The 14,738-nt window shown below is 43.2% G+C and overlaps 1 protein-coding gene across 2 annotated transcripts in view; it reads left to right on the top strand.

Annotated features, from left to right (window-relative positions):
- Positions 1 to 14,738, top strand: part of LOC143784153 (aldehyde oxidase 1-like) — a 291,675-nt gene that overhangs the window by 49,351 nt on the left and 227,586 nt on the right. For both annotated transcript variants that reach the window (XM_077272028.1, XM_077272030.1), the window contains exons 4-5: positions 12,324 to 12,432; positions 14,273 to 14,399. In XM_077272028.1, coding sequence (XP_077128143.1) covers positions 12,324 to 12,432; positions 14,273 to 14,399 — 236 coding nt within the window. The remainder of the gene's footprint in view (positions 1 to 12,323; positions 12,433 to 14,272; positions 14,400 to 14,738) is intronic.

The raw sequence follows: 14,738 nt of genomic DNA on the forward strand, positions 1-14,738 counted from the left end.
CTGTGCCACCATATCACTTACATAGCCATCAGCTTTTGTTTTGGCCAAAAAAAATTTTAAGCCTGCCACCATGGCAAGGTAGACTCTTTTGGCCATACCCTATTCTACTCTTACCTATTAAACATTCCTTAAAATATCCAATACTCTTTTTGCGTATATTTTTATTTTTGTTTAAAGAAATGTGTCACATACATTTTTTAACATGACCAATTATACCACATACAAGAGACAAATACCATCACACCATGGCCAGACCATATAATACCACCATATAGTGACTAAATAATACCATGTACAAGGGAGAAATACCATCATACCATGACCAGACCACATATTACCACCAAATAATATCACATGCAACTAACAAATACTGCCACACCGTGACTAGACCATGTATTACCACCATATAGTGGCTGTATAATACCACATATAAGAAACAAATACCACAACATAGTGACAAGACCACATATTACCACCACAGTGACTAAATAGTATGATGTACAAGGGAGAAATACCATCACACCATGATCAGACCACATATTACCACCACATAGTGACTGATAATTACAATACTGATCATTACAGGTAATACAGTGATATATGTACAGGTAATTCAGTGATCACCAGTGACATTATACACAGAAGCTCTGTATATTGTGTCAGTGTACAGGTAATACAGTGATCACCAGTGACATTATAGACATGAGCTGTATATAGTATCAGTATACAGATAAAACAGTGAACACCAGTAACATTGTGCACAGAAGCTCTGTATATACAATATAGTGTATAGTTTAAGTGTACAGGTAATACACTGACTCACCGGTGACTCCTCTAGTTGAAGTCCTTCATCTTTGCTTTTCTTCTTCATTCAGCGCAGACCGCCATCATTTCTTCCAGCCAAGACTTGTCTCTGCAGAAAATAGCACACCGCTTATTTAGAGCACCGCTTCCACCACTTTGCCTCCACTAACTATAAATAGTCACTTTTCCCATCCAATATATAAATTAATTAGCACCTGTACTTTCCCCCAATTCATTACCAGTCACACTCCTGCATCCTCAACTCTGCACTCTGTACCTCCCGATCCCTGGACTCATTATATTTATATGTCCCCCTACACCCCAATTAATTATGTCATGTCCTCTCTCTCCCACCCCCACCCTCAATTCATCATCATTTGGTCTCCCCCATCCTCAATGCAGCATCATTTGCTCTCCCCCACACTCAATTCATCATTTACTCTCCCCACCCTCAATTCATCATAATTTACTGTCCCCCACCCCCAGTCTCAATACATCGTTTACTCTCCCCACCCTCAATTCATTATCATTTGTTGTAACTCACCTTCAATTCATCATTTTCTCCCCCACCCGCAATTCATTACCATTTGCTGGACCCTACTCTCAATTCTTTCATTATTTGCTCTCCCCACCCCCAACCCTCAAGTCATCATTTGCTGTCCCCGTCCTCCATCACCAATTCATCATAATTGGGGCTCCCCCACCTCAACACATCATCATTCACCGTCTCCCTTCCCCCACCCTCAATTCATTGTTTGCTGTACCCCAAATAATTCATCATTAATTGCTCCCCACTCTCAAGTCCCCCTACCCCACCCTTAATTTATCATTTGCTGTCCCCCACCCCCAATTCATCATCATCTGGTGTCTTGGTGAGTGGCATGCGTACAAGATGATGTTGTTGCATACTTGCCATCACCAGCATGTCACGGAAGAGGAGGAGGAACTCCCTCAGAGCTACATAAGCTGTGTTCCACTAGTACAGATACATAAAAATATTGTAAAAAGTTCTGAAAGCTTTTTAAATGTTGTACAGTGACAACCTTGGATCAATGTATAACTGAAAGTCATACAACAGTGTTTTCAGCATGAATATCCTATATCTCAGAACTGATTAGTTGTACTAAAGACGTCTTCATCAGTGTCTCAAGCAATTCGCTTTGTTTATTGTTTCTATGCAGAAGATGCTGATATGCAGCATTCCTTTCACATGAATGTTGTATGCACTAACATCGCATACAGAACATTTTTATGGCAGGAAAGAATTTAATAAAAACCTAAACAAATGAACTGGAATATAAGTTTGGTATGCATGCAACGTGTAGTTGCATGTTCACACTGGCCACTAAACAGACAAAACCTAATGTAAAGACAAAGTGAGCAATTACCCTGCGGTAAATAAATAAATAAATAAATAGCAGTAGTGCATGAAAATAATATAAGGTACTTGGTTAACCATATGTCAAATGATGTAAATGTGAATAAGAACCGAGCACAACCGAGATCTCGACTAATTGTCACTAGCAGTGAGGAGCTATATAAACGTAATGTCCAGCTCAAAGAAAAGGGAGGCCACGTCCGTATTTTCACAGTGCAAAGACCGGAAACAAAAAATTGTGCACACCTATATATACTGTATATATAAAAATGAGTGTATGTGTGTATGTGTATTGGCCATGCCCACTCCACATAGCCCCACCCAATCACTAAGCATCTTTCATTTCACCAGATTGTTTAAGAGAAGCTGAGCTGTGATTGGTTGCTATTAGTGATGAGCGAGTGTACTCGTAGCTCGGGTTTTCTCGAGCAGGCTCAGGTGACCTCCGAGTATTTGTTAGTGCTCGGAGATTTAGTTTTCATCGCCACAGCTGAATGATTTACAGCTATTAGCCAGCATGAATACATGTGGAGATACCCTAGTAACCAGGAAACCCCCACATGTACTTAGCCTGGCTAATAGCTGTAAATCATTCAGCTGAGGCGATGAAAGCTAAATCTCCAAACACTAAAAAATACTCAGAGACCACCCGAGCGTGCTCAGTAAAACCCGAGCTACGAGTACACTCGCTCATCACTAGTTGCTATAAGCACAGTTTTCCCACTCCACAACACCTCAGCAGACACTGACCGGGTGGGAGAAATCTAACATCCCCGGGAACATAAGCTCCCAGCCATTGTCTGCCCCCCCAGAAAGGAGCAGAGAGCACATGACAGAAATGAATCACCCCCTCCTCTATTACTGCCACACTCTATTGTTACCGGCGTAGAAAATCGCATCATCAGTGGCTGCACACAGAGCCGCACTGCCAGGTTACATAACAGCACATCTCCAGGAACTCCCTGCTCAGCGCCACCCAGCCCGGGACTATGGGATGGAGGATGTGTGATGAGTATATGGGCATGGGACTATGGGATGGAGGATGTGTATGATGGGTATATGGGCACTGGACTATGGGATGGAGGATGTGTGATGGGTATATGGGCACAGGACTATGGGATGGAGGATGTATGATGGGTATATGAGCACTGGACTATGGGATGGAGAATGTGTGTTGGGTATATGGGCACTGGACTATGGGATGGAGGATGTGTGATGGGTATATGGGCACAGGACTATGGGATGGAGGATGTGTGATGGGTATATAGGCACTGGACTATGGGATGGAGGATGTGTATGATGGGTATATGGGCACTGGACTATGGGATGGAGGATGTGTGATGGGTATATGGGCACAGGACTATGGGATGGAGGATGTGTGTTGGGTATATGGGCACTGGACTATGGGATGGAGGATGTGTGATGAGTATATGGGCACTGGACTATGGGATGGAGGATGTGTGATGAGTATATAGGCACTGGACTATGGGATGGAGCATGTGTATGATGGGTATATGGGCACTGGACTATGGGATGGAGGATGTGTGATGGGTATATGGGCACAGGACTATGGGATGGAGGATGTGTGTTGCGTATATGGGCACTGGACTATGGGATGGAGGATGTGTATGATGGGTATATGGGCACTGGACTATGGGATGGAGGATGTGTGATGGGTATATGGGCACTGGACTATGGGATGGAGGATGTGTATGATGGGTATATGGGCACAGGACTATGGGATGGAGGATGTATATGATGGGTATATGTGCACAGGACTATGGGATGGAGGATGTGTGATGGGTATATGGGCACTGGACTATGGGATGGAGGATGTGTAATGGGTATATGGGCACTGGACTATGGGATAGAGGATATGTATGATGGGTATATGGGAATCGGACTATGGGATGGAGGATGTGTATGATGGGTATATGGGCACTGGACTATGGGATGGAGGATGTGTGATGGGTGTATGGGCACTAGACTGGACTATGGGATGGAGGATGTGTATGATGGGTATATGGGCACTAGACTATGGGATGGAGGATGTGTGATGGGTATATGGGAATGGGACTATGGGATGGAGGATATGTATGATGGGTATTTGGGCACTGGACTATGGGATGGAGGATGTGTGATGGGTATATGGGCATGCGACTATGGGATGGAGGATGTGTATGATGGGTATATGGGCACTGGACTATGGGATGGAGGATGTGTGATGGGTATATGGGCACAGGACTATGGGATGGAGGATGTGTGATGGGTATATGGGCACTGGACTATGGGATGGAGGATGTGTGATGGTATATGGGCACAGGGCTATGGTATGGAGGATGTGTGATGGGTATATGGGCACTGGACTATGGGATGGAGGATATGTATGATGGGTATATGGGCAAGGGACTATGGGATGGAGGATGTGTATGATGGGTATATGGGCACGGGACTATGGGATGGAGGATGTATATGATGGGTATATGTGCACAGGACTATGGGATGGAGGATGTGTGTGATGGGTATATGGGCACTGGACTATGGGATGGAGGATGTGTAATGGGTATATGGGCACTGGACTATGGGATGGAGGATATGTATGGTGGGTATTTGGGAATCAGACTATGGGATGGAGGATGTGTATGATGGGTATATGGGCACTGGACTATGGGATGGAGGATGTGTGATGGGTGTATGGGCACTGGACTGGACTATGGGATGGAGGATGTGTATGATGGGTATATGGGCACTAGACTATGGGATGGAGGATGTGTGATGGGTATATGAGCATGGGACTATGGGATGGAGGATATGTATGATGGGTATTTGGGCACTGGACTATGGGATGGAGGATGTGTGATGGGTATATGGGCATGCGAATATGGGATGGAGGATGTGTATGATGGGTATATGGGCACTGGACTATGGGATGGAGGATGTGTGATGGGTATATGGGCACAGGACTATGGGATGGAGGATGTGTGATGGGTATATGGGCACTGGACTATGGGATGGAGGATGTGTGATGGGTATATGGGCACAGGACTATGGGATGGAGGATGTGTGATGGGTATATGGGCACTGGACTATGGGATGGAGGATATGTATGATGGGTATATGGGCAAGGGACTATGGGATGGAGGATGTGTATGATGGGTATATGGGCACGGGACTATGGGATGGAGGATGTATATGATGGGTATATGTGCACAGGACTATGGGATGGAGGATGTGTGTGATGGGTATATGGGCACTGGACTATGGGATGGAGGATGTGTAATGGTATATGGGCACTGGACTATGGGATGGAGGATATGTATGATGGGTATTTGGGAATCGGACTATGGGATGGAGGATGTGTATGATGGGTATATGGGCACTGGACTATGGGATGGAGGATGTGTGATGGGTGTATGGGCACTGGACTGGACTATGGGATGGAGGATGTGTATGATGGGTATATGGGCACTAGACTATGGGATGGAGGATGTGTGATGGGTATATGGGCATGGGACTATGGGATGGAGGATATGTATGATGGGTATTTGGGCACTGGACTATGGGATGGAGGATGTGTGATGGGTATATGGGCATGCGACTATGGGATGGAGGATGTGTATGATGGGTATATGGGCACTGGACTATGGGATGGAGGATGTGTGATGGGTATATGGGCACTGGACTGGACTATGGGATGGAGGATGTGTGTGATAGGTATATGGGCACTGGACTATGGGATGGAGGATGTGTGATGGGTATATGGGCATGGGACTATGGGATGGAGGATGTGTATGATGGGTATATGGGAATGGGACTATGGGATGGAGAATGTGTGTTGGGTATATGGGCACGGGACTATGGGATGGAGAATAATCATTATAATTTGTTATAACTAACCACAGTTAGTTACTATGCCCGGGCAATGCAGGGTTCTTCAGCTAGTTAAAAAATAAAAATAAAATAAGCATCTTCAACATAAAATCTAAGGACACAAATGACCTGGACTACAAGTTGGTGAGCATGGAGCGTGTAGATGCATGTTCACACTGGTCACTAAACAGACAAAACCTAAGATAAAAACAAAGTTAGCAAATACACTGCAGTAAATAAATAAATATAAATAGCAATAGTGCATAAAAATAATATAGGGAACTTGGTTAATATAATTTTTATTAAAAAAAAACGTAAAGACCGTTCCACCATATCACAGTGACCCTATTCGGGATGATACTAACCTCTATTAGTAAAAGCCATCTGACCATGACATAGCTTTTTTGATCAAAATTATGCTAGCCAAGTACCCTATTTTATTTTCATACACTATTGCTTTTGCTATAGGTCAAGCAGCAGGTAGCAACCAGCAAATAGCAGTTCTGAGGTTTGTAGAAATCACACCAGTTTACATAGATGAATGCACTGTAGTGAATAGTCTCTAAACATCTGTGCATAGTGCTTACTGCAAATTATGTTATCCTACAGGTCTTGATGAGCTGTAGGTGCTAATTGTAGAAATCACAGGAGTCTGTAAGATAAAAGCACTGAAGACACTGCATGGTGGCAAATTTCAAGCAAACAGCAACTAAACACATACAGTATCAATACTCCAAGTAGGCCTTTAAAAAGACGTGGGAATGATGTCAATGATAAGTACAGGCCACTTGTAAGACTCGATGTGGAGTACAACAAAGGGCGGCGGAAATAGGAAAAGTGTGCAGGGCTTGGCTGTGAAGATGAGACTGGTAAATCACAACTGTGTAGATATTGCCATCACTTTTTCAATCCCTGTCACAATGTTTTCTTTTTAAAAAAATGCACTACTGACAATTAATTGAAGCTAATTAATCGAAGCTAATTAATCAACTAGTATGTATTTTTGAGGGAAATCGGAGTATCTAGAGAAAAGCCACAACATTATAGGAAGAACATACAAACTCCGCACAATTGTTGCTTAAGGCAACAGTGCTAACCACTCAGCAGTAAGGCGAGGTAGTCGTGGGCGAGCTTTGGCTCCCACTCTCTCTGGCACCCTACAGACAAGTTGTGTCCCTGTCTTGGTGTACTGCTGTGGGTGGGGTGCATCACACTTACTTAAATGCCACAGGCTTCCATTGGTTCCAGGCTTTCCTCTTCTGGAACCTTGGCAATAATAAATCCAGGGGACATGGATTCCATAAAAACAAACTTTTACTCGGCAAATGGCAGTCTTTACAAACAGGCATACAGGATAAGGCCCAACGGGTTGTCATCTTTCCCCCAGATACTGGACACAACTTCAGCCTTGGTTCTTAGTCTGAAAAGAGCATCCCTCTTGCTATCTTCCCTAGCACTAGGAATTCTTCTCTACTTGTAACGGTGCACCTGGATTGGAGCACCTCCTGTCTCTTTAGGTTTGAGTCCATCTTTCCCTGTATCTTCACAGTCTGAGTGCACCCAACGGCACCGACGTCTGTCTCGAGGTTCCCCACGCCGGCACACGGAATCATATGGAAGGGTGCTTTTAGCAATCCACCTACCCAAGTATTAGGCCCACATTGTCCCTAGCAGCCTATGACCTGCAACTGCTACTAGAAACTTCATCTCTTCTCTCTACTGACTTATCACTTCCTGAACTTGGCAATTACTCTCAGTTCACCCTCCCCAAACTGGGCTATCTGTTAACCCTCACACTGTCTCTATGCCTGCTGTGTTACTGGGCCATCTTCACTTTTCACCTACATTCTAGACAGTGACATCTTTTGACCATTAGTTATTACTCCAGCCCACAGGAGAATTACAATTGTTATAACAAGGAATCAAATCAGGGACAAAACATTATTCACAGTCTACACCACAGTAGCTTGATGTCTTCAGGGCACAGCAGCTGGTCCATCTCCCTACACAGCCACAATGCCCTATATTTTCAAAACCAAAGACAATACTAGAAAAACAATCCGTACAGGCAGCATTGTAAAAAATGGAGTAAAATATCGCAGATAAAAACCATTAAACTAGATGAGACAAAGTAAAATAACCATGCAATTTAAGAAATAGCCTTACAAAAAATAAAGTTCATGGCATTATAAACAATGACTTGTTGATGAATGCTATTCAGAAACAAGAGGTTAAACTTCACAGTCTCCTGACAATCAAACAATTGCAAATGGGGCTGTATGTTACCAAGCATAACATAACTGCAATACTCTACTTAAAGTCACAGCGTTTTACAGTGGTCAAAACCACATCATAACTCGTCATCGCTTATTTTTCATATTTTATTATTGTTTAGGCTCAAACAAATGTGTAAACCTGAACAATATAATGAGAATTAAATCGTTGTATGTAGATTAACCTTTATGTATTGTTTGCACCACAGAAACTAAAAATATAAGTGCAAGCAGCTAAATTGTCACCTTTTATCATTGTTGTTTTCACGATTTTACTTAACAAATTGATGATTCATTTTTAATAGTTAGAATTGTTTTTTTATGATACACAATTCCACATTCCATATATCTATATAGAATTTACCTTGTGAGGACATGCTATTTTATGGGCATTACAGAAGGTTGTACCAATTTAGGAAGTTGTTTGTGACGGGGTGTACGGCAGAGCAAGAAGGGACAACAGGCCAAGGGATGATTCAACAGATTTATTATCAAGAACGCTGGAACAACACAGGCAGGTAGATCTACAGAGTCCACAATTAGTCCAACGGAACAGGTTCGGGGGCACCTCCCGATAATCCTTGTGCCAGCTAACAAAACAATAGTCCACACGAGTCCAAGGGATCCCAAAACAATCCCACGAATGACGAGATATGTCCTCAGCTCAAGTCTCGCCCTGTTCGCTTCCGCAGTCACAGATGGACGTGGGGTCTTGCCTCAGCTAAGAATCCCCACTCCTTCTCCTTCAAGGGTCAACTCACATCTCATCTCAAAATAAGAATGGATTGTCTGAGCTCCTGGGATCCGCCCATGAAGGGGGGTAGGGGTCACACCTTATATTCAATGGTTGGGTCCACCAGAAGATTCTAGACTGGTCGGCTCCACTTAGTATATCTAGTATGTACATTTGACTAGCCACCTGCTGTGAGGAAGAATGGCTATTCCTTCACTAGTGATGTTGACAAAGCTTAATTACATTATAGCTTAGGGCTGCAAGTATTGGGGGAAGGAGACATATTGTTACAGGTGAACTCCCAGCACAAGAAAATACATAAATTACAGCTAATAGAAACCAGAGAACAGTTACATACATCAAATGGCATATTATTCAAATACAGGACAGGGCAAAAGTACATATCATGACATTATTCCCTATTTATAGGATAGGGTATAACTTCCAGATTGCTGTACTTTCTGGCTCTCTTTGTCAGCCCTATAAAGAAAGAATGGAATGGAAGTGTGTATTTTCAATGTTCGCTCGTTTCCAATAGATCATGGCAGAGCAACTTTCTCAGGATTGTCGGGAGCTCCAATGGCTGAACCCTCAGTGATCGGTTAATTATCCTTTATCATATGAATAGGGGATTACTTCCAAACTTGGTTCAACCCCTCAAGAAAGCACCAATTCACATGTTGTTTTGTTTTCTCTTTGCACTGTAAGGCTTTTTGTGTGCATCAATTCTTATTTTTCCATTTTACCACATTTTACATAGTTTTGGATCACATTATAATACAGTAGTTATTTATGATGCCGGTCACTGCAACACTGCTACTCTATTAGACGCATATTAACTAAAATGGACTCCAGTTGGGTGGGAAGGTGCTCCCTCTCTGTCAAACAAGTGCCACAGTGACTATTTAGGCCATGTTCACATGTTCAGTATTTGGTCAGTATTTTACCTGAGTATTTGTAAGCCAAAATCAAGAGTGGAACAATCAGAGGAAAAGTATAATAGAAACACGTCACCACTTCTGGATTTATCACCCACTCCTGGTTTTGGCTTACAAATACTGATGTGAAATACTGACCAAATACTGAACGTGTGACCCTGGCCTTGTTGTGGGATTCCCGCTGCATATTACAGATGACATGTAAAAAGCTTCCATGTCCATGCCATCACTGTGATTTTAAAGGGAACCTGTCACCCCCTCCAGGCGTTTGAAACTAAAAGAGCCACCTTGTACAGCAGTAATGCTGCATTGTGACAAGGTGGCTCTTTTAGTTCTGGGTGCTGTAACTGCAGAAATAATCAGTTTTGTAATTTGTCCTAAATACCTTTCTTCAGTCCTGGAGGCAGGCCTTTCCCCCCTGCTGCAGACGCCACACAGCCGTCACTCAAATCTTCTTGGCGCCGGGCGCCGCCTCCTCACCGCTGTTTTGAAATCAGCCGGCGCCTGCGCTCTTTTCTCCTGCCTTGGGCAGGCGCAGTGAGCGCTGCCCGTCCTCTGTCCTCATATGCCGTCTAGCTGACTGCGCCTGTGCGGACGCCCTGCCTGTGAATCCAAGCCCCGTAGTATGAATAAATCATAAGACACTGCGGGGCTGGGATTCACAGGCAAGGCGGCCGCACAGGCGCAGTCAGCTAGACTGCATATGAGGACAGAGGACGGGCAGCGCTCACTGCGCCTGCCCAAAGCAGGAAAAAAGAGCGCAGGCTCATTTCAAAACAGCGGTGAGGAGGCGGCGCCCGGCGCCAAGAAGACTTGAGTGACGGCTGTGTGGCGTCTGCAGCAGGGGGGCAAAGGCCTGTCTCCTTGACTGAAGAAAAGGTATTTAGGACAAATTACAAAACGGATTATTTCTGCAGTTACAGCACCAATAACTAAAAGAGCCACCTTGTCCGAATGCAGCATTAGGGCTGCACAAGGTGGCTCTTTTAGTTTCAAACGCCTGGGGGGTGACAGTTTCCCTTTAAGGAAATCCAGCATTCACATTTATGGTGCTGGGTAGAATCATAGAATGGTAGAGTTGGAAGGGAGCTCCTGGGTCATCTGGTCCAACCCCCTGCTCATTGCAGGATTCACTAAATCATCCCAGACAGATGTCTGTCCAGCCTGTTTGAAAACCTCCATGGAAGGAGAACTCACCACCTCTCATGGCAGCCTGTTCCACTCATTGATCACCCTAAAGGCCCCGTCTCACACAGCGACGCTGCAGCGATACAGACAACAATGCTGATCGCTGCAGCGTCACTGTGTGGTCGCTGGGGAGCTGTCACACAGACAGCTCTCTCCAGCGACCAACAATCAGGGGAACGACTTCGGCATCGTTGAAACTGTCTTCAAGGATGCCGAAGTCCCCCTGCAGCACCCGGGTAACCAGGGTAAACATCGGGTTACTAAGCGCAGGGCCGCGCTTAGTAACCCGATGTTTACCCTGGTTACCAAAAAAAACAAACACTACATACTCACCATCTGTTGCCCGTCAGGTCCCTTGGCGTCTGCTTCCCGCTCTGACTGTGTGCCGCCGTACAGTGAGAGCAGAGCGCAGCGGTGACGTCACTGCTGCGCTCTCACTTTACGGCGGCAGTCAGAGCAGGAAGCAGATGCCAAGGGACCTGACGGGCAACAGATGGTGAGTATGTACTGTTTGTTTTTTTTGGTAACCAGGGTAAACATCGGGTTACTAAGCGCGGCCCTGCGCTTAGTAACCCGATGTTTACCCTGGTTACCAGTGAAGACATCGCTGGATCGGTGTCACACACACCGATTCAGCGATGTCAGCGGGACCTCAACGACCAAAAAAAGGTCCAGGCCATTCCGACACGACCAGCGATCTCGCAGCAGGGGCCTGATCGCTGGTACGTGTCACACATAGCGAGATCGCTACTGAGGTCGCTGTTGCGTCACAAAACTTGTGACTCAGCAGCGATCTCGCTAGCGATCTCGCTATGTGAGACGGGGCCTTAACTGTGAAAAACTTTTTTCTAATTCCTAATCTGTGTAGAAGGACTCTAAATGATAACAACATGCTGATTGCTTGCAAAGTAGTGTGCAGTAAGCTGATAGGCTTCTCCGGCAGCTGCTGCAGGAAAAGAAATGGCAGCCACCAAAAGTGTGATATTTCTTCCCAATGTAAAATGTAATAGATATAATTTGCAATGCTTTTTTGTAAGAAAACATTCAATATCATTTGAGATCTGGCTCTCTTTTATTTCCTTTTTTATTATTTATTTAGGGTAAATGTTTTTATTTCATAATCCTTTACCAACCTATAGACATTACCCAGCTACAGCATGCCTTCTTCCCCTTTGCTCCCTGCATGGAATGGCAATCACCACAACAGAAGGAATAGGAAATTCATCCATCAGGCTGCACCCAGTCCAGGTAAATGTGATAATTGTTAGAATAATGTTATTGTTGCGCTCAGCTGGTGAGATGTATCCTTGCAGCCATAGGTCCAGGTAGGACTAGGTTTGGACTTGGTGTCTTAATCCTAAAACACAGGTGAGTGTCTAAGTAGGCAATAAGAAGTCTAGGGAGATGATGTCAACAAGCCACTTTGGGCAACTTGCAAAACCCAATGTAAAGGGCAAAACCCAATCAGAGGGCAGCGGACTCAGGGGAAGGAAGTGGAACCCAGGATACCTGGGACAGGTACGTAACTGTTAACAACAGAAGGACACTGATTTTGGTATAGTCAAGGAGGAAACCTGTTGTCATGTATCTGAATAGATATCAGCATCAGAGATGAACAAATTGATTCCAAATTTATTACAAATTTTAGCAAAAATTTTGATTCAACAAAATCCCCAAATTTTGGTGATTCAATTAGCTTAATTCTGTTAAAATAATGGCTGCCCTCCATTTTACTAGTTTATTTTTAGAGCTATGAATGGGTTAAGAAAAAAAAATATTACCTTCACCTCATTCCTCACCAACAATTGAAGCGCAATCAATTTTAATTGAAAAAATTATTAACATCTGTCCCAAGTGCAGTTCACAATCTAATTTCTGACAATAAAAATAAGGGCAATTAACCTTCCAGTATGTTTTAAGTATGCAGAACAAACTTGGGAAAACCTATAAACTCTATATAGATGTTGTTTTAAGTCCTATGTTGACTCCTGGACCCCAGTGCTGAAAATTAACAGAACAAACAGTTGAGTCCAGGAGCTGCCCACTCCATCTATATATTGCTTTGTATCTGATGCTATGTTCACATCACAATTAGTAACTATGTTTCGTGTGTGTGCCTGGAAAGCTCATTGCTTAAATTCTGTGGTAATGTTAATTTTAGGGCTGAAATCACCCACCATGGGTCAAACAAGTGTCCGTTTGGCATATTCCAGACCACTACGCATCACTATTAGATATATTCGAACGAAATACATAGTTCTAAAGAAAAAAGGAGCCATTCAGCACAAAGATCAGGTTCTTGTATGGCCCAAAGCAAGTCCAATAAACTTAACAACAAAAACAGAACATAAGGTGTTAATGCTCACATTGAATTTTATTATATACTATAAATTATAAGTGTTTAAGCTATACAGAGGAGTTATTTAACATGCATTTCATTGGTGATGGGGTGTGGGGACTGTGGACCATTTATAGTGCTGGCTTAGATATATAGATGATCTTATTTTTTTGCAGAAAAGCATTAGATTTTTATGGACCAACTTAACTGAAATCCATTTAACATCAGGTTCACCTACAAGTGCAGTGTTAAAATGGTTGACTTTTTGGATATCAACATTGAAGTTGATGACAATCAATGAATACAGATTGTCTTGCCTGAGCCAATATCATTCACTGTGTTTCCTTTGAATAAGCAGATGATAAACATAAGTACAACATCAACCATCATATAATGTACAGCACCGCAAATTTCTATGGGACTTTGGGACTATATTGGCACTTTATATACTTTTATAGTATATAATAAAATTCTATGTGAGCATTACCTCCTTGTGTTCTCCTTTCCTTGCACCACTATACCTATATTTTTATTTTTGGCTTCTAGAATAATAAGAATGATAGCGTTTCGATAAAGCGGAAATGTTTTACTAATGTGTGAGATCTTGACTGGAAAAGCTGAGGCTATAAGTTTACAATTTTTTTAATGAAAGGGTAATTGGACCCTGTGCGTCATTTTGATTATTAATAACCATTACATTGTCTGCCAGTACTGCCACTAGTTTCTGTTTTTTTATGTCCACTTCATTAGGAGAGATTAGCTAAAGCTCATGGTTCACAGTGTGGATTCTGTAGTCCTGGGATGGTGATGTCCATGTACTCTTTACTGAGAAATAACCCAGAGCCCACCATTCAAGAGATCATGGAATACTTATCTGGTAGGTACAGTATTCAGTCACTGTATCATGTTTTTTATAGCAATCTGAAGACAGCATGAAGTAGGGTTTACAGAAAGCAAAAGTATGATCAGCTCACCTATCCATGAGTTCACAGGATCCCAAATCCAAGGAAAGACAGTCCATAAAGAGAAAAAAGGGGTGGATCCCGCACTTCAAATAAAATCCCACATTTTATTTCCATTGATTAAAACATGGTTTATGTGATTATGAGTAAGAAGTACCATTTTGAAACGCGTTAACCAGGACATTAAATTTCTCTTGGGACTTTCTCCTTGGACGTTACATTCATCCATTGTAGTATGCGACTTTTTCCCTGGA

Source organism: Ranitomeya variabilis, chromosome 7 (assembly GCF_051348905.1).
Source record: "Ranitomeya variabilis isolate aRanVar5 chromosome 7, aRanVar5.hap1, whole genome shotgun sequence".
In the NCBI taxonomy this organism is placed as follows: Eukaryota; Metazoa; Chordata; class Amphibia; order Anura; family Dendrobatidae; genus Ranitomeya; species Ranitomeya variabilis.